At 36.0% G+C, this 18,819-nt stretch overlaps 1 protein-coding gene across 1 annotated transcript in view; it reads left to right on the top strand.

Moving 5' to 3' along the window:
* PJA2 (praja ring finger 2, E3 ubiquitin protein ligase) overlaps positions 1 to 18,819 on the top strand; it is an 81,050-nt gene that overhangs the window by 44,175 nt on the left and 18,056 nt on the right. The window contains exons 6-8 of the mRNA XM_011998206.1: positions 189 to 374; positions 4,960 to 5,142; positions 11,836 to 11,947. Of these exons, the coding sequence (XP_011853596.1) occupies positions 189 to 374; positions 4,960 to 5,142; positions 11,836 to 11,947 (481 nt within the window). The remainder of the gene's footprint in view (positions 1 to 188; positions 375 to 4,959; positions 5,143 to 11,835; positions 11,948 to 18,819) is intronic.

Genomic DNA, 18,819 nt, shown 5'->3' with positions numbered 1-18,819 from the left:
CTCTTCATGAAGGATCCACCCCCATGATCCAGTAACCTCCCACCAGGCCCCATCTCCAACATTTCAGATTACAGTTCAACATGAGATTTGGTGGGAACACAGATCCAAACCGTATCATGTAGTTAACACCCCAAATGATAAAAATAACTGAACACATAATGAGAGTTTATTTCTCTTCTGATTTACAGTTCTGAATGCAGTGATGGAGAATGGTCTGCTTCTTTGCCTCATCGATTTTCTGGTACAGAAAAAGATCAATCCTCAAGTGATGAAAGCTGGGAGACTCTGCCAGGAAAAGATGAGAATGAACCTGAGCTACAGAGTGATAGCAGTGGCCCTGAAGAAGAAAACCAAGAATTATCTCTTCAGGAAGGGTATGTTGAGAACAGTGAGATTTATTTTTCTGTATATTGTACAAGAGTGGTATATATCACATTCAAATGTTGGATATGCCGTTAATTGTATTTATAAGCCTTATGTAGAACCAATAGGACCCCCTGATTTTTTCATTATGCTTTTGGTATTTTAAAAAGAACAATTAAGTTGAAAACACTGATAATTTCAGTATCCTATTGAGACACAATGTATGTCTCCACTTTGCTTTAATAAGAAAAGTTGGGCACCTAAAATGTCATTTTGGTTAAGATAGGAATGGGTAAATTAGTACTGTCATTGCTTAAGGGAGAAAGGACAGCCTCAAGAGGGAAATCAGTGATTCATTCACAGAAATGGAGAAAGTTAGTTGCAAAAGCTAGTGTTCATAATCTTGTCTAATTGCATTGTATGATCTCTCCAAAATATCAGTGATTGATGATTAACATTTTTGTTCTTTCCTCATTTTAATGAGAAAGCTCTAGTACTGTAAGGGTTGTCAAACATACTATGAAGGACTAGATAATAAATATTCATGGCTTTGTGTCCAGTCTGTGTTGCAGCTACTCACCTCTACTGTTGCAGTATAAAAGTAGCCATAGACAAGATGTAAATGAATGGTTGTAGCTGTCTTCCAACCTTTTATTATTTTATGGGTTTCTAGCAAGAATGTTTGTTGAATTTTATTAAAGTCTTTTTAGCATCAGTGGAAATGATCATGCTGATTTTTCACTTTTGCCCTGATCATGAGGAATTATTCTATAATTAGATTTGCTAATATTCAACTTCCCTTGCTCCTTGAAATAAACCAAATCTGATCACAGTCATGGTTTATTGTTATTTTAATGGGCTGCTGGATTCTAGTATTTTACATGGGATTTTTATATTGAGATTCCTAGATGCAAATTGTCTTTTAGTTTTTTGTTTCAGTATCAGTTTGGTACTTGCTTTGCTAAAAGAATGTTTATGCTTTTGTTTTTCTTTTTCTGTCCTTTGCATCTGTTGCTCAGTTTATTTATTCCTTTAAAGTTTGTTAGTATTCACTTGTGAAACCATCTAGGCCTCTTGTTTTATTGTAGGAGAATATCTTTTTGATGATAATTTTTTTCTATGATAATTGGTTCTAATTCTTAGTCTCTCATGGGAACTATTTTGGTAAATTATGTTTTTTTGTTTTTTTTTTTAGGAAAAGAACTTTTTCAGTCTAGACTAATAGTAAAACTTGTACTTCTCGAAGCATATACATTTTCAGCTTGAGATTAATCCTATAAGAAAATCTAGAAATAAAATATATAGAAAAATCTATAAAGAGAAATTCACAAACATAATTGGTTTTGACAGTGGTAGGTTGAGGTGGCACTTTTTTCTCTTCATGAGATATATACACACACACACTCATACACACACATATATATATATAGAGAGAGAGAGAGGGTGTGTCTTGCTCTCTGTTGCCCAGGCTGTAGTGCAGTGGTACGATCTCGGCTCACTGCAATCTCCATCTCCCAGGTTCAGGTGATTCTCCTGCCTCAGCCTCCTGAGTAGCTGGGACTACAGGTACCCACCATCATGCCTGGCTAATTTTTGTATTTTTAGTAGAGACAGTGTTTCACCATGTTGGCCAGGCTGGTCTTGAACTCCTGACCTCAGATGATCTGCCTGCCTTGGCCTCCCAAAGGGCTGGGATTACAGGCATGAGCCACCACGCCTGGCCTCATGATTTTATATTTGATTGCCTTTAATCACTGTTAGTTTAGTTTACTAAGTATAAATTATCCATATGACATTTGTGTTAGTAATTATTCACTCAGCAAATATTTATTGAGCATTTACTTTGTGCCAGGCATTGTGTTGGATATTGGAGTTGTGTATCAGTAAACAAGACAAATAACATTCCTTCATGAAGCTTACATTGTAGTAGGAAAGGCAGATGATAACCAAGATACAAACCCAGTACATTACACACTGTGATGATTACCGTGAAGGGAATAAAACAGTAATGTAAAAGAAGGTAAATAATGAAGATATTAATTAGAGTGGTCAGGGACGATGTCTCTTTGGAATTGACTTTTGAGCTGAGTTCTTAAAGATGAGAATTAGGGTTCAGAAAGAACTTTCTATGCAAAAGAAAAAGCAAGAGCAGAGATATTGAATGTTGGTAATTTAAGAAGCCCAGTTTTTCAAAATTAGTCTTTTACGTTATTATAGTGCCAAATTATGGCTTTACTCACACATTTTTCATCCTTAGACTTGCTCTTAGAGCTGGCAACCTTGTTTTGATGAATCTATGATTACATATTTATTTTTTCTAACCTAGATTTTATTTAAAGCCATTATAACCAGCTTCCTTTTTGAACTTCTAAATATCTTCTATACACATAAAAGCATATATGTGTACACATTCCATTTCATTTTTTTTATACAACCAGTAGCACATTGTGTAGACATATGTGTACACCTTGCTTTTGTTATTTGTTTTGTTTATAGATCTATTTTTTATTTAGATTGTTTCATATTCATGCATGTAGATTTCCTTTATTCTTTTTAAAAATCTGCATAGTACTACCTTGTTTTGCTTAAAGTCACAGTTTCTAAGAAGCTGTCTATAAAGTTAAGTGAGGACTTACTGTATAATGCTAAATGGGTATACCAGTTTCATTTGGTGGACAGTTTTGGTTATTGTAAGTAATGCTGAAGAGAAAAAAAAACACATTGTGCATACTTGTTTAGGAGAAATAACTGGAAGCCAGACCACTAGGTCAGTGAGTATGCATAAACCTAATCTATAGCTATTGCCAGGTTTCCCTACAAAGAACTTAAATTTGTCACTTTCTTACCAACACTCTATAGGTTGCCTTTCTTCAAAATTTCACCAACACACAGGATATTATCAGAATTTTTTATTTTTGCTAATAGTTGAAACATAGTTGTTTTAATTTGCATTTTGCTTATTATAAATGAGGCAGAGCTTCTCTTTATATATTTAAGGGCTATTTGAATTTCCTTTTCTGCCAACCAGATATAACCTTTGCCTCCTTTCTGTTGATATATATTGATGTTTTTCTTATGGTTTGTTTTTACATTTTAAGTTTCTATTTATTAAGGAAAAGCCCTTTGTCTCTCTTGTATTATAGTTCACTTTTCTCAATTTGAATTTTGTGTCCAAATTTTGGGCGTTTTGACTTTTCTGTGAGTATTTTCTTTAATGTGAATGTTGTAGAATTTATCAGTCTGTTTGTGACTTCAGGGTTTTATATCATACTTAGAATGACACTGAAATTTTTGTAAAATTTTCTCTCATGACTCTTCTGGTACTCATTGTTTAAGTGAGGGTGGGGGTGCATATGCACATGTACTTCAAAAAAGTATAGCTAAAGTTTATTTAAGGGATTTAACCTCCCTCCCTACAGCCTAATACGCAGTTGTCCCAATACATTTTGTTGTTGAGTCCTTTTTTGTTTTTTGAGACAGAGTCTGTCTCTGTTGCCCAGGCTGGAGTGCAGTGGTGTCATCTCAGCTCACTGCAACTTCTGCCTTCTGAGTTCAAGTGATTCTCATGCCTCAGCTTCCTGAGTAGCTGAAATTAGGCATTCACCCAGCTAATTTTTTGTACTTTTAGTAGAGACAGCATTTCACTATGTTGTCCAGGCTGGTCTCAAACTCCTGGCCTCAAGTGATCTGTCTGCCTCGGGACTCCCAAAGTGCTGGGATTATAGGGGTGAGCCACTGCACCTAGCCTAAGGAGTCCTTTTTTTTTCTTCCTGTTTTGAAATGCTTCCTTTATCTCCTCCTTATTTTCTTGATCTGTACCATTGATTTGTGTGTCTCTGTTCCTGTTTAGTTAGTTTCTATTAGGAGTAGACTGACAGTAAACAAATAAGAAAATGTTAAGCAAAAATAGATTTTATAATTTAAATAAGCAGAGTTATGTGGTAGTCAGTAACTGGAGAGCTATTTAAACTGAATGTTCAAGACAGGCCTCCCTGAGCAGGTGACTTATAATCTGACATGAACATCAAAAAGAAAGTAGCAAGGTAAACATTCAGTGCAAGAACATTTTAGGTAGAGCAAATGGCCCCAAGGTAGAAATGATCTCCATGTGTTGCAAAAGTAGAAAGAACAGTAGGAGCCTAGTAGCTGGGGGAAGAGTGATGAGAGATGCTGTTGGAGAAGTGGGCTGAACAGAAAGAATGTGTTATGCAAGGATTTGAAGGCCAGGTTAAGGAATTCAGATTTTAACTGTGAAGGGAAAGTACTCAAGAGCAGTGTTTTAAAATTCAAATAGTCAGGGATGGATTTTTCTTATGTTTCTCCTACAGAAGGAGAAAACAGAGCATAGATAATTTGTAAATCAAATAAATATGTTCCTATGTAATTAGAAACTATTTCTGTATACATATGACCCTATAACTAATTTCTTTCCTTTTTTACATAATTCTGCAGTTAAGGAAGACAGTTTTTTAGGTTTATAAAAGTACCAAGAGCTTAGAACTCAACATAATCCACTTGCATGGAATAGAATTAAAGACAGTGTTACGGTATGTTTTAAAATAATATTTTTTTCTTTCTTTAAAATGTTTGTACTAGGGAACAGACATCCTTGGAAGAGGGAGAAATTCCTTGGTTACAGTACAATGAAGTCAATGAAAGCAGCAGTGATGAGGGAAATGAACCTGCCAATGAATTTGCACAGCCAGCTTTCATGTTGGATGGTAACAATAACCTGGAGGATGACTCCAGTGTGAGTGAAGACTTAGATGTGGATTGGAGGTATGTAGCATGATTTTATTAGGATGCTTAATTAGACTCTTTGAGTAGAATGAGGTCATGATTCTAAATTATGAAAATTAAATCTCTGCTAGCTAAGAAATATTCTAATTTTTCCCATCTGTTAGTTCTCCTCTTCTTCAAAGCTCATTTCAAATGTTCCTTCCTACTCAGACCCTTTCTTGCTTCCTCCAGTCAGTGACCTCTTTCTTTGACCTTTAGCTCTCTTGAAGCTCACCTTATATCCTAGTTACTTATACACATTTTTTGAGTTTTAGATTTCTGACTTTTAAAATTTTGCTTTATATGCCCTGTAGTACTTAGCGTGATTCTTTCAAAAATAGCTTCTTAATGAATACCACTTGAATTTTAAAACCTGTGGTTGAATCAGAAAACCGTAAGAATAGTTTTCCTTCCCTGTTCTTCCTTTTCCTTCTCTGTGTGTAAAATATGGAAGGTAAAATTTTACTTTCCAAGAGATGTTGAAAGCATTTAATTTACTTTATGCTTGACAAAGAATAGTCAGCTTCAAATGAAAGTAACATATAAGTGAATTGTATTGTGAAATTGTTACTACTTATGATACAATGCTCAGAATTTAACTGTTTTGGTTTATAGTGTCTTTCAAGTGTGTAGTAGCCCACTGGAAGCAGGTAACTATTGAGATGCAGAAAGGTGTCCTAACTGATCCCCCTTTTTTTTTTTACTTTTTCTGGGGCAAAAAAGATATCTTGATGTACTCACCCTTGTTTCTTTCTCTGTACAAATACATTTTTAAGAATTTGTGTTGTTTTTCCAGTTAAAATTCCTTTACAGAAAATTCAGAAAAATAAATAAGAAAAACCTCATGTATATCTCCTGAATCTCTTCAGGTTTCCGGAACATATGTTTTAAGCCCTCTTTTGTGTCTTTAATTTCTCTGTGTGTGCTAGCTACTTCTCTGTACTTCTCCAGATTGTTCTAGAAGGGAAACTGAACATCTTGAGATCTTCCTTGCCCTTTCCTATTCTTACTTCCCAAGGGGGGGAGAAATGTGTGGAGAACAGACTTTTATTACCATTTTGGGGAAGTAGAAATGGTATTTCATTACAGCCATGCAGTTTGTAATTCTACCTTAAACATTCTCATACTTTAAAACACATTTTCTGGCTTCCCATACGTTATGAAGAATAAGCGGCTTTACCTAGTCCCAGTCTTGCTGATCTTGATGCTTCTCTCTTTTCCTTCCTCTCTCTGTCTCCCCATTACCTTTTTACTGCACTCCTTGTTAATTCGGAAGTCTTCTGTCTCCATTATGCAAAGTAATTCCTCAGAGTGTTCAGCAATTGAAAGAATCATCTGTTTAGCATCATCTGTGCATGTTGGGAGGCAATTATGGTTTCATATGAAGGAATTTTTTCTGTTGCACATTTTCAAGACTCTAAAAATAATTTTTTACAGCTCTGTTACGAAGATGCTCCTTCCTATAGGGGCACTAAGATTTAACGGATTTTTGACTCATTGAAATAGTGCAGTGAACTTTTTCTTCCCCATCCTACATAAAACTTTTTCTATACTTCTGGTTTTTCCTTTAGGACAAATAATTGGAGGTGACATTACTAAGATACGTAATATTTTTCAGGGTATGGATACATATTTCCAAATAACTTCCAAAAAGGTTGTTTTACCTAAAAATTTGGAAGGAATAATGGAAGTTTTTACTGAATATAATTTGTTTGCTTGAGATGGAGTCTCGTTCTGTTGCCCCGGAGTGCAGTGGTGTGATCTCGGCTCACTGCAGCCTCCGCCTCTCAGGTTCAAGTGATTTTCTTGCCCCAGCCTCCCAAGTAGCTGGAATTACAGGCGCCTGCCACCACATCCAGCTAATTTTTATATTTTCAGTACAGACAGGGTTTCACAATGTTGCCCAGGCTGGTCTCAAACTCCTGACCTCAAGTGATCTGCCCTCCTTGGCCGCCCAAAGTGCTGGGATTACAGGTGTGAGCCACCGTGCCCAGCCTCTGAATATAATTTGAACCAAAATTTGAGAAACTATTACTTTAAGTTCTAGTTCACTGATGATCTTTCTAGATATGGCTGTTGTGTTAAGGTTTTAGAAACCTTACTAATGGTCTACAACTGTACAGAGCTTCAAAGTAGTTTTTTTTTTTTTTTAATTATGGAAACATTTTAGCATTAATTTTAAGACACAAATTTTGAAGGTTGCTCTATGTCCGCACCTCATTATTTGCTTATATGGTACTACATTAATTTATGTGGCAATGTCTAAAGGTTGATAAAATGAAAATGTGGTTTCATTTCTATATTAAAATAGCATGCTATGGGTAAAGCCATGGCAAAGAGCAGCAGTTCTTGTCTCTGAGGTCAAACTTTGGCACACGTTTTTTCATTTCACCACTGCTTAGGAAAAAAGTGAAGCCTTTTGGTTCGTTAATTTAGTTCAAAGGAAAATGGAAAAAGTCCTCTATCAAGTTTATTTACTTGTTTTCGTTAGTTGCATTAGTTACAAGTTGCATTAGTGTTCAGAATACTAAAGAGTACCTGATAGCTTGGTGTGGTAGGAAGTGACACAGAGAAATCATCGTTTTAGATACTGACAAATCCCAACTCTACCGTTTGTTTTTTGTTTGACAACTCCTTAACTTCTCTGTCTTCCTATAAGAAATTGAGTTCTTATTAACCTAATAAGATTGTGAGAAGTTAATTCTGTGTGGATATAACTGTGGCTTAATAGAATTTTTAAATAATTTGATATAATTTTAGACTTACAGAAAAGTGACAAAAATAGTGCAAAAATCCTCATATATCCTTCACCAAGATTTCCTAAATGCTAACATTTTAAAACCACGTTTGTGTTACCATTCTGTCTTTCCTTTCTTTATACTTATAGTAAGGTTTTTTTCTGACCCACTTATGAGTAAGTTGCAGGCATGATGTTCCTTTCTTTACTTGTAAATATTCTAGAATGAATTTCCAAATCCAAGACTACTTTCTTACATAACACAGTAAAATTGTCAAAGTCAGCAAATTAATGCTGATACAATATCATCTAATCTACAGACCTTATTTAGATGTTCGTAGTTGTTCCACCAGTGCCGTTAGAGAAATTTTTTTCTGGTCTAATCTTTGTATTAGATTTTTCATTGTATTTAGTTAACGAGTCTCTTTTAATGTGGACATTTCCTTAGTCTTTGTTTTTCGTTACCCTGAGATTTCGGCAACTAGGAGTTGCCGAAGCTATTTCATATGTGGATCCTCAGTTCCTTACCTACATGGCACTAGAAGAACGGTACAGGTCATTTATTTTTTAGAATGTCCCTTAGGGTGTATTTGTCTGTCATGAATAGATTTGAGTTGTGAATTTTTAGCAGAAACACCCTAGAAATGATGTTTTGTCCTTTGCAGTACATATCAGAAAATACATGGTGTCAAATCAACCCATTACTGGTGATATAAAATCTGATTTGGTTATGATGTTATCTTTCAGATTTCTTTACAGTTGTCATTTATCCTTTTATACAGCTGACCCTTGAACAACACAGGGGTTAGGGGTGCTGATCCCTGTGCACTAGAAAATCCAAGCATAACTTTTGACTCTTCAGAAGGTTAACTACTGATAGTCCACTGTTGACCAGAAGCCTTATGATAAAGTAAACAGTTGATTGCCACATATTTTGTATGTGATATGTATTACATACTGTATTCTTACAATAAAGCAAGCTAGAGAAAAGAAAATGTTAAGAAAATCATAAAAAGAGAACATATATTTATTCTTCATTAAGTGGAAGTAGGTCATCATAAAGGTCTTCATCCTTGCTGTCTTCATGTTGAGTAGTATGCTGAAGAGGAAGAGGGGGAATTGGTCTTGTTATCTCAGAGGTGGCAGGGTGTAAAAAAAACTGAGGTTAAGGGTACCCACCTACGCAGCTCAAGCCCCTGTTGTTTAGGGGTCAACTGTAGTCAACAGGCTTCTAGCGTGAAGATACTTTGAGACTGTAAATAACATGTTTCTTCTTAAACTGTCAAACTTCCATCCACTAGTTTTAGCACCTATTAGTGGTTCTTGTCTGAAACAATTTTTTTGTTTTTTCGTTTTTTGTTTTATGTTTTTTTTTCAGACAGGGTCCCATTCTGTCACTCAGGCTGGAGTGCAGTGGTGCAAACTTGACTCACTGCAACCTCTGCTTCCCAGGCTCAAGTGATTCTCCAGCCTCAGCCTCACGTGTAGCTGGTACTACAGGCATGAGCTACCAATGCCTGGCTAATATTTGTATTTTTTTGTAGATACGGGCTTTCGCCATGTTGCCCAGGCTGGTCTTGAACTTCTGAGCTCAAAGGCCCACCTTGGCCTCCCAAAATGCTGGGATTACAGCCACCACACCCGGCCTGAAACAGTTATTACCATGGTGACTGCCAAGTACATGATCTTAGAATTTTTAACTGATTATTTGTAGTGGGCCAAATTACAACTGGATATTATGCTTTGAGTGTCTAGATTTGCTTAGCCTGGAGAAGAAAAGAATTATTGGGAGATAGTTGTCTTCAGTCGTTTGAAGGGTCGTTTTGCAAAGAGAAGGAAGACACAATTTATGTTGTTTCAGCAGGCAGAATTACAGCAACAGAGCAAAAGTTACAAGTAGGAATACTTAATATGTTTTAAATTCCTAGTAGTGCTATCCCGCACTGGTACATACCACCTTAGAAAGCAGTGTATTTTCTGCATGGAAGGAATGTTTATTCTGTTTCTTGAATGTCTACTATGGTACCATCCCTGTGCCAGGCACCTTTGCACACCTACTATGTCTTACTGACTTCAGGGCTCTTTCTCTTTGTATTACATCTTACTGCTAGATGAGGGAGTTTCAGTATTTCAAGGGTGGGTGGATTCAGTAATTCTTAATATTAATTCCAAAATCTGCGATTATATGAGCATGTCTGTTGCTTTGTATTGTGTGATACTTGATTTCCAGATACTGCTAAACTATAACATATTCTTTTTAAGAACCATTTTTGGCCGGGCGCGGTGGCTCAAGCCTGTAATCCCAGCACTTTGGGAGGCCGAGGCGGGTGGATCACGAGGTCAGGAGATCGAGACTATCCTGGCTAAGATGGTGAAACCCCGTCTCTACTAAAAATACAAAAAAACTAGCCGGGCGTGGTGGCGGGCGCCTGTTGTCTCAGCTACTTGGGAGGCTGAGGCGGGAGAATGGCGTGAACCCGGGAGACGAAGCTTGCAGTGAGCCGAGATCACGCCACTGCACTCCAGCCTGGGAGCACAGTGAGACTCCGTCTAAAAAAAAAAAAAAAAAAAAAAAAAAGAACCATTTTTGTGTCTCTCGGCAATAGATGGGTAATTTTAATTATGGTACATGGGTTGACATCAAAATGATTTTTGAGCTAGGTTGTTTGTGGATGTTTAGGACTATGATATTCAAATATGATAGGATATGAAAGTCAACAAGTTTGTCTTTAGACAAAATAAGCTCAGTTTAGGATCTCTTGTACTTAAGAGGTGGTAGGAATACATCTACTCAAAGTGCCCCACAGACAACTAGAAATGTAGGTCAGGAGCTTCAGGGGAGTTTAGGAATTAGGTAGAGATTTAGGAATTACCTGCAGAGAGGATAATTGAAGAAAATGGGCTTGAATATATTAATAGTTTCCAAGGGAGCAAGATTAGAGAGAAGAGGACCAAGGACATGCTTACAGTTTTCAAATTTTGAAATACTTAGTATTTCCAAGACTAGAGGAAAGGGAGGAATCTCGATGTGTTCAGGGGTGGAGGAAAGAGAATAGGACCAAAGTGAGACATGTTTTCCTTCTAGGAGCTTAACGGTTTTTAAGAGAAAATTATAATAAAAATGAGCAGTTAGGAGCTAGATATTTTTCAAGCTGTATAGTAATGGAGGTGGCCTAATCTTAGAAGAGGAGATGATAGATTAATGAGAAAGGCTTGAAATAATAAAATATTTTAAAATCTAGAATTATTCAGCATTACAAAATGAGAAAAGAAAAAAGAGGCCATGAGTAATGATAGAATTAAAAAATATATAGTTATTTTCTTTGTCATACTCTCATCTACATGCAAATTGGAAACTGAAAAACAGAAGAAATGTGTGGGAAATAATCAGGTGGGGAAATGTACTATATCCCTCAACTGAAATGCTTGGTACCAGAAGTGTTTGGGATTTGAGATTTTTTTCCTAGATTTTGGAATATTTGCATATACTTCCAGTTGAGCATCCCAGATTTGAAAATTCAAAATCTAAAATGGTTCAAAATCTGAAACTTTTTGAGTGCCAGTATGACATACAAAGGAAATACTCATAGGCACATTTTGGGTTTCAGATTTTCAGATTTGGGATGCTCAACCGGTACCTTTAAGCAGTCTCTAGAGTTGGAGCCAGAAACACAAAAGAGAATTTTTCTATAAACTTTGTGCATTGAGTTTGGCAGCCTGTTGGATGAGGTAGTAGTATCTTAACTACTTATCTTCAGCACCTCACTATTCTGTTGGGTTCCTCCTGCCCCTAATCCTACAAGTTGGTATTAAAATATTTTAAGGTTTTCTGTTCACAGAATGCTTATCGGCTTGTCAGTATGCTAATACAATTATGTCCTCAGCATAACATTTCCCAAATCATAGTGGTGAGTTTTGTTTTTCTGGTTTTTTTTCTTTCTTTTTTTTTTTTTCAGCCTATTTGATGGCTTTGCAGATGGACTAGGAGTTGCCGAAGCTATTTCATATGTGGATCCTCAGTTCCTTACCTACATGGCATTAGAAGAACGCTTAGCCCAGGCTATGGAGGTATGTTCATAACTCTAATGTCCATATATAAGTTGATGGGATGCAAAATGATAAAGGTTTAAAGGGATTTTGAGACTATTCTTAAGAAAAGGTGAATCTTTTTCCCATCAGTTTAGTAACAGTTATTGAATAATAATTGTCACCAGTATGTGTATACATATTATACTTGGTGTCCTGCTAGTTTGCCTTAAATTTCAGTATTTCTCAGTTTTTATTGCAGGATGGAAAATGTTTTGCTTACATTTAGAAAATAATACCTTTTTCTCTATCGAATTATACAAGTACGAGAGTGAATATCTTATATACACATGCACAGGTGTATTTGTGAAATGCAGTTGAAGCTAAGGATATATTACAAATCTCTTTTTTTCTCATGGCTTCTAAATACTCTCCGGCTGCCTAATGCAGTTAGGAAATTTGCTGCTCCTTATCCCAACAAACATATACACACTTCAATAAATGGGGCATATTTGCTGCCTAAGTTTCTCTTGCCTTCTTTTCATTATTTAACTAAAACAGAAAAACTTGTTCTTAAATGTTATTTGCCTAAGTTCAAAGCCCAAGTATTTTCGTGTTTGGGAACTACTACTGTACCAGTGGATTTCATTAAAAGAAATCTTTCTTTAAATCACTATTTCCAAAGTGATTTCCAAAATATAGGTACAGAAATGACTGGTGAATGAGCCACAGGTGAGAGGACAAAAAACTTGGTAAGAACTTTTAGAGGCATTATAATATATTTTGTCTTTAAATTTTCCGAGATTAGAAAGTCCAGTTTATGTATTTATTTATTTTTGAGACAAGATCTCACTCTGTCGCCCAAGCTGGAGTGCAGTGGTACAGTCATAGCTTACTACAGCCCTGAACTGCTGGGCTCAAGCGATCAGCTCACCTTAGCCTGTCCCAAGTAGCGGGGACTACAGATACGGGCCATCAGATCTGGTTTGGGTTTTTTCTGTTTTTTTTTTTTTTGGTAGAGATAGGGTCTTGCTATGTTACTACCCAGGCTGCTCTCAAACCCCTGCCCTGAAGCAATCCTCCCACTTTGGCCTCCCATAGCACTGGGATTATAGACATGAGTCACCATGCCCAGCCAGAAAGTCTACTTTAGATTGACAAATTAGGTAGCAGGTACCTATCTAATATTGATATATTTAATAATATATTTATATATCTAATATATTACCTCTCTAGTATATATTAGATGTATTATATCTCTATTAGATATATTTGTCTTTAAATTACCTCTAATTTGTAATATATATTATATACTATATGTACTATATATTACACATATTATATATAGCTATATATAACATATCTAGTGTATATAGTATATACTATATATAATACCTAGTATATATTAGCTATATATAACATATATAACATATAACAGTATATATTAGCTATATATAACTATGTAATACATAGTATATACATTAGCTATAAGACATCTGTAATATCTATAGATATTAGATACATACATCTATAGATATTAGATACCTGTCCATTTGCACACACACATGCAGGCATGCATGCATATACATGTTCACATACATTTATGCTAGCTCTGCTTTGTCATCACTTTTTTTACATATGTAATTGTCCATGGAGATTGCTTTCAGTTATGCTTTACAATGAATAATTTTTCTCAAAGTAACCATAGCAGAAATACTCTATACTAGGAAAAAAGTCAGAAAGAACATCATGAGATAGGATACACTTAGGATTTTTGCCGAATTATTTAACCTGCCTTGGCAAATTCTGACACATAAGAAATAATGGTATAACATGGTAACTTGCATCAGAAATATATAAAAATTAAGGATCACTCATTTCCTTGTGCTAGGTCTGTTCTAGGATCTGATTTCACAACATTTAGTCTTTCATTTTATGCTAATGGTTTATGATTTCCTATAATACGGAGATAACTTTAAAAAGAAGTGTTGAGAATGAAATGTTTTATTATTTATTACTAGTGGGGAATGTGACATTTGGCATCTGGAAAGAAGAGCCAGAGAGACTGGTCTTGAGAGGTCATGCTAGGTAAAGGCACTAGCGGTGAACTAAGACAAGAGGCAAGTAAGAGCTTACAGTCTCACGTTGTTGGCTTCTACCAGTAATGAACCCAGTGGCATTATTCCTACCAGTCTATACTTATGCCTCTGTTTAATGGCTTTAAGCATCTCTCTTCTCTAAGGCTTATCAGCTTCTTCACAGTTTAGTGCTCTGATTTAATTTATTTGAATTTGATTGAAATGTTTCACTCCTAGAAAATCAGTACAGTTTTCTTCCTGTCACTCTCCAGAAATCTTATTTTTCTATGTTCAGTATGCATTTATTTAATCATTTTTTAAAATGAAACAAAAATAATCTATGATTATTTCTTTTATATTTAACACTAACTCTTTAAATGAAACAAAAACAAAACAAACTGTTTTTGTTTGTTTCTCAAGCAGCCCTATAAGTTTTTGGAAGTGGTTGCTTTCATTTCTGGTATTTTTCCAATACTAGATTGATCGTTCTTTTCAGGTAGTGGCTTTTGGTGAAAATACTGGCAGTATGTCTTTGTCTCCCTATATCTGTGTCTCTAATTTGAGTGAGGAGAGGATAAAACATTAAACATCTTTAACTTTTTGAAACTTTTCTACTTCTCAAAATGGATTTTGAAAAAATCCCCTTGCACGTTTATGTTGACATCTAAAATTTTTCAGCATAAATCTAAGTAGTATTATTTACTTTATCGTACTTCTTCCCTAGAAAAATGTTTAAAATTTTTAATGTAAAAAGTGGCTAAATTGAGTTACAATTAATAGTATCCAAATGATCAAAAATAAATTATGAATTTTGATAAGTATTTTGTAGGAAATGCATCTAATGAGATGGAGGCATTTTCCTTTCCCAGTTATGAGTGAATTTTATTTATTACTGAAATGAGAAACATTTCAGCATAAGTTTTACTTTTGATTTTCATCTTATGAATGTAAGGTTGAAAAATGTTGTTCACCTAAATAAATTAACAGGAATGGAAGGAGTTTATTATGGCATTGTCACTGAATTCTTTTGAGGTATTTACCCAGAATCACATCAATTTAAGTTGTTTAGATATTCCTTAGATTCGTTCAGTTTTGTTTGTTTGTTTGTTTGTTTGTTTGAGCAAGGGATTGGAAGTCACCCAAAAGATTTGTTAGTTAGTCATTAGAGTTCAGTTCTACCTCCATACTTCAGATTGTCCCCCTGAATGGGTAAGAAGTGTGCTTTTATTTATAAAAGTGGAAGAAAGGTAAGTATAAACAGAATGTTAGAACAGAGAACCAGCATGATATACTGCAGGTACATTCTTATGTGGATCATTTTGAAGAAAGATTACCTATGAAAGCTTATTGAAACTGATCATCTTAAGACTGTCCATACCCACGGGCCCCTTGTAAAGTCTCTACATACAATAGCACCTATATATACCCAGGCATAGGCACTCGGAAGGCAGTAATGTGGAGGTTAAGAAGATGGGCTTTTGTGTTAAAGAGTTAGGCTATGTGACCTTGGATAATTCACTTAACCTCTCTAAGCTTTAGCTTCCTTATTTACAAAATGGGAATAATAAAATCTACCTGATGGGTTGTTGTGAGATTGTGTTAAAGCCTTTAGCAAAATACCTGCTTGTATTGGGGAGCTCTCAGTAAATGGTATATTCATACAGGTTTATTCAAATCAACAGTCAACTAAGTGATGTAATCAGTGAACAAATCTGGATTCAGTGATTGTCATTCAGAATCAGTATTGCTATCTTCATTCTTTAAAAACTGAATTGTATTTTATTCTTCAGAACAAAATTTTGTGCTGATAAAGGATTATGCTACTTTAAATGCTACTTTAAAATGTATTCTAGATTGGGTGATTTAGGCTATTTAGTTGTCTTTCTGACTCTTGGACTAACTATTGTAAATACATTGTACTGCCTAAAGGTGTAGATAGTTTTTTGGGTTTTGTTTTTTTATTTTTTATAGATTTTCATAGCAGTGGCTATAAAATGCTATCTTTTGCTTGTGTTGCTTATAAGTGATCCTGGATTATCTTAAATACATGACAGTACCAAGGCAATAAGTTATTTTTACATATATGAAATTTGAGGTGTTATTAGCACTGCAAATGTGCAGATAATCATTAGAAAGAGATGATGAACCCATTGAGACAAACATATATCAAAGCATAATTAGCCTGGAATAACCTCCCCAAATGAAAGTTACTATAAATAATATCCTTTATTTCTGTTTATGTGTAGCAGAGATGAGTTCTTGCAAGCAGGTTCTATCTTCAGTAGTACATATGGGAAATTGGAGAAGATTCATAATTATAGCTATGTGAGAAGGAAAGGGACAGATAACAAGATCTTACCTTCCATTTCCTGTCTTGCAATGGGAAAGTTCAATATAAAGAATTCTAAACTAGAACAAAGAAGTAGAGTAACAAGGGATTGGCTAGGAGGAAATAAAAATTCTAAAGAACATGTGAAAAGCACATATAAGGAGCAACCACCACCTGTCAGGCAAAGCTAGGACAATCCAAGGAAGAGTGCCTAGTCTACCTCAGGGCTGAGGTCCAGACTTTGATGGAAATGACATCGCTGTGACTTCCTATATGAGAGAGAAGTCACTGTGGTATGTGCTGGTATAACTTGCTGGAAGTCAGCTCTCTTAGGATGCTGAGGAGAGCTATTCATAGGAAGGTGTCTCAGTGGAAGCACTGTGCTGCAGAACTGTCCAACATGGGTGCTTGGGGAGGCTGCTCCCTGCTAAGTGCATTACAGGAACTGGCTGCTAGAGAAGCTGTGTGCACTGTAGGAGTCTAGTGCTAGAAAAAGCTATGAACATCACACTAGTCCCGGTGTGCTCTGTCAAGCAAGCACACTGGGACAGAAGGAAAGCCCTTTCCTCCAGCAGTGTTCTTCAACATCCTCTGTGAACAAAGCTTAGCATCATGCCAGCTGTTAGGAGGGAAAGTATTTAAACAGCCCAGATTTTCACAGAGCTGACACAATGGTGAATTTGGATTTATGGAGCAATAATTCCATAAATGGAACATTCCAGCACGTTGACAACTTGGCTTCCATACATACCTTTCAATGCACGTTTAAATTTCCATCCATCAATAGAATTGTGTTTTCAGCCCACAAAATACAGCTATTACTACAACTGAAGTTTCACCCTTTCCCCAGAATGAGCAGATGGCTAGTTCCAAGTGTCATTGTATCTATTACTAGCTATGCATTACTCCATAAATTCATAGTCACACTGAATGTTCTCTTATATAAAGACTAAATTGCAAATTTAACTTCCAACAACTGGTATATGAAATAGAAATGGGAAAGAGAAAAAGTAAACTGTTAGTATATACAAATAAGCACATACATAAAATAAGCACATAAAATATGCAAAATTACTAATCCTTGTTCTGTATTTGGTCGTGAGACTGTAAATGATAGCTATAACTTCCTTCTTCCATGACCCAGTCATATTTTTCCCTGCCCTCAGCCAGAAGCTCACTTAGCTGGTTAGGATTCTTTAGTTGTTAGAGTAACCCAAACCTACATTGTTTATATCTTCAGTTGTTCTTTTTTTGTCTGCTGTAGTTTTCTGGTAACTTTACTGTTGGGCATGAAAGCACTAAGAGATTCACACTCCAGGGTTTATTATCACAGGGTTTTCAAGCAGAGGAAGCCTAGTCTGTGGAGGGCAGACTATTTCCACTGGTAACAGGAGGCTCAGAGTGACTTGGGGATTCAAGATTATCAGTTTCCTCAGAGTTCAACCAGATGTCCTCATTCCAAGTTTCAGAATCTTATTCCTTAACCAATCAATGGTAAAACTTTTGAGAAATTTGATGAGACTGAGAAGTCAACTCTAATTTTCATTTAGCAATCCACACAGTTACATTTTGTGTTTGATTTTTAGGCGCAAGAGCTTCTTTTAGGGCTGTCATGGATGTTTTCTGGCTCTCATACCCTGTTGTGAGGGCTAAGAGACCTGAGTTTGTAATTTTTTTCTGTAAGTGCACAAGGGCACTTATTAATAATCCATCTCACATCACGATTTTTATAGTTAGATCACTGTTGCTGTAAGGTCAAGTATAGCAGCTCTCTGGGCTCTTAAGACACTTGCTTCAGTTGGACCTTCATCACTGTCAACCACAGTGATACCTTGATTAATTGTGATGCCACTACAGACTATGGATTAATAGCATCCATTCTTATTGGCAAGGAGCTCAGCACTGAGCTCAAGCTCACAGGCCTAACCAAACCAATCCCCAAATGCAGTTCTGTGTCCTGCAAGACACAGAACTGGTTTTTTTTTGTTTTTTTTTTGCATGCTCTTCCCATGAATTTTTTTTTTTTTTATACCTTATGTTCTAGGGTACAGGTGCACAATATGCAGGTTTGTTACATATGTACACATGTGCCATGTTAGTGTGCTGCACCCATTAACTCGTCATTTACATTAGGTATATCTCCTAATGCTATCCCTCCCCGCTCCCCGCACCCCACGACAGGCCCCGGTGTGTGATGTTCCCTTTCCTGTGTCCAAGTGTTCTCACTGTGCAGTTGCCACTTATGAGTGAGAACATGCGATGTTTGGTTTTCTGTCCTTGCGATAGTTTGCTCAGAATGATGGTTTCCAACTTCATCCATGTCCCTACAAAGAACATGAACTCATCCTTTTTCATGGCTGCATAGTATTCCATGGTGTATATGTGCCACATTTTCTTAATCCAGTCTATTATTGATGGACATTTGGGTTGGTTCCAAGTCTTTGCTATTGTGAATAGTGCCGCAGTAAACATACGTGTGCATGTGTCTTTATAGCAGCATGAATTAT

Source organism: Mandrillus leucophaeus, unplaced genomic scaffold (assembly GCF_000951045.1).
Source record: "Mandrillus leucophaeus isolate KB7577 unplaced genomic scaffold, Mleu.le_1.0 Scaffold560, whole genome shotgun sequence".
NCBI lineage: Eukaryota > Metazoa > Chordata > Mammalia > Primates > Cercopithecidae > Mandrillus > Mandrillus leucophaeus.
The sequence above is the reverse complement of the archived record's forward strand: the minus strand, read 5'-3'. Positions and strand labels throughout refer to the sequence as shown.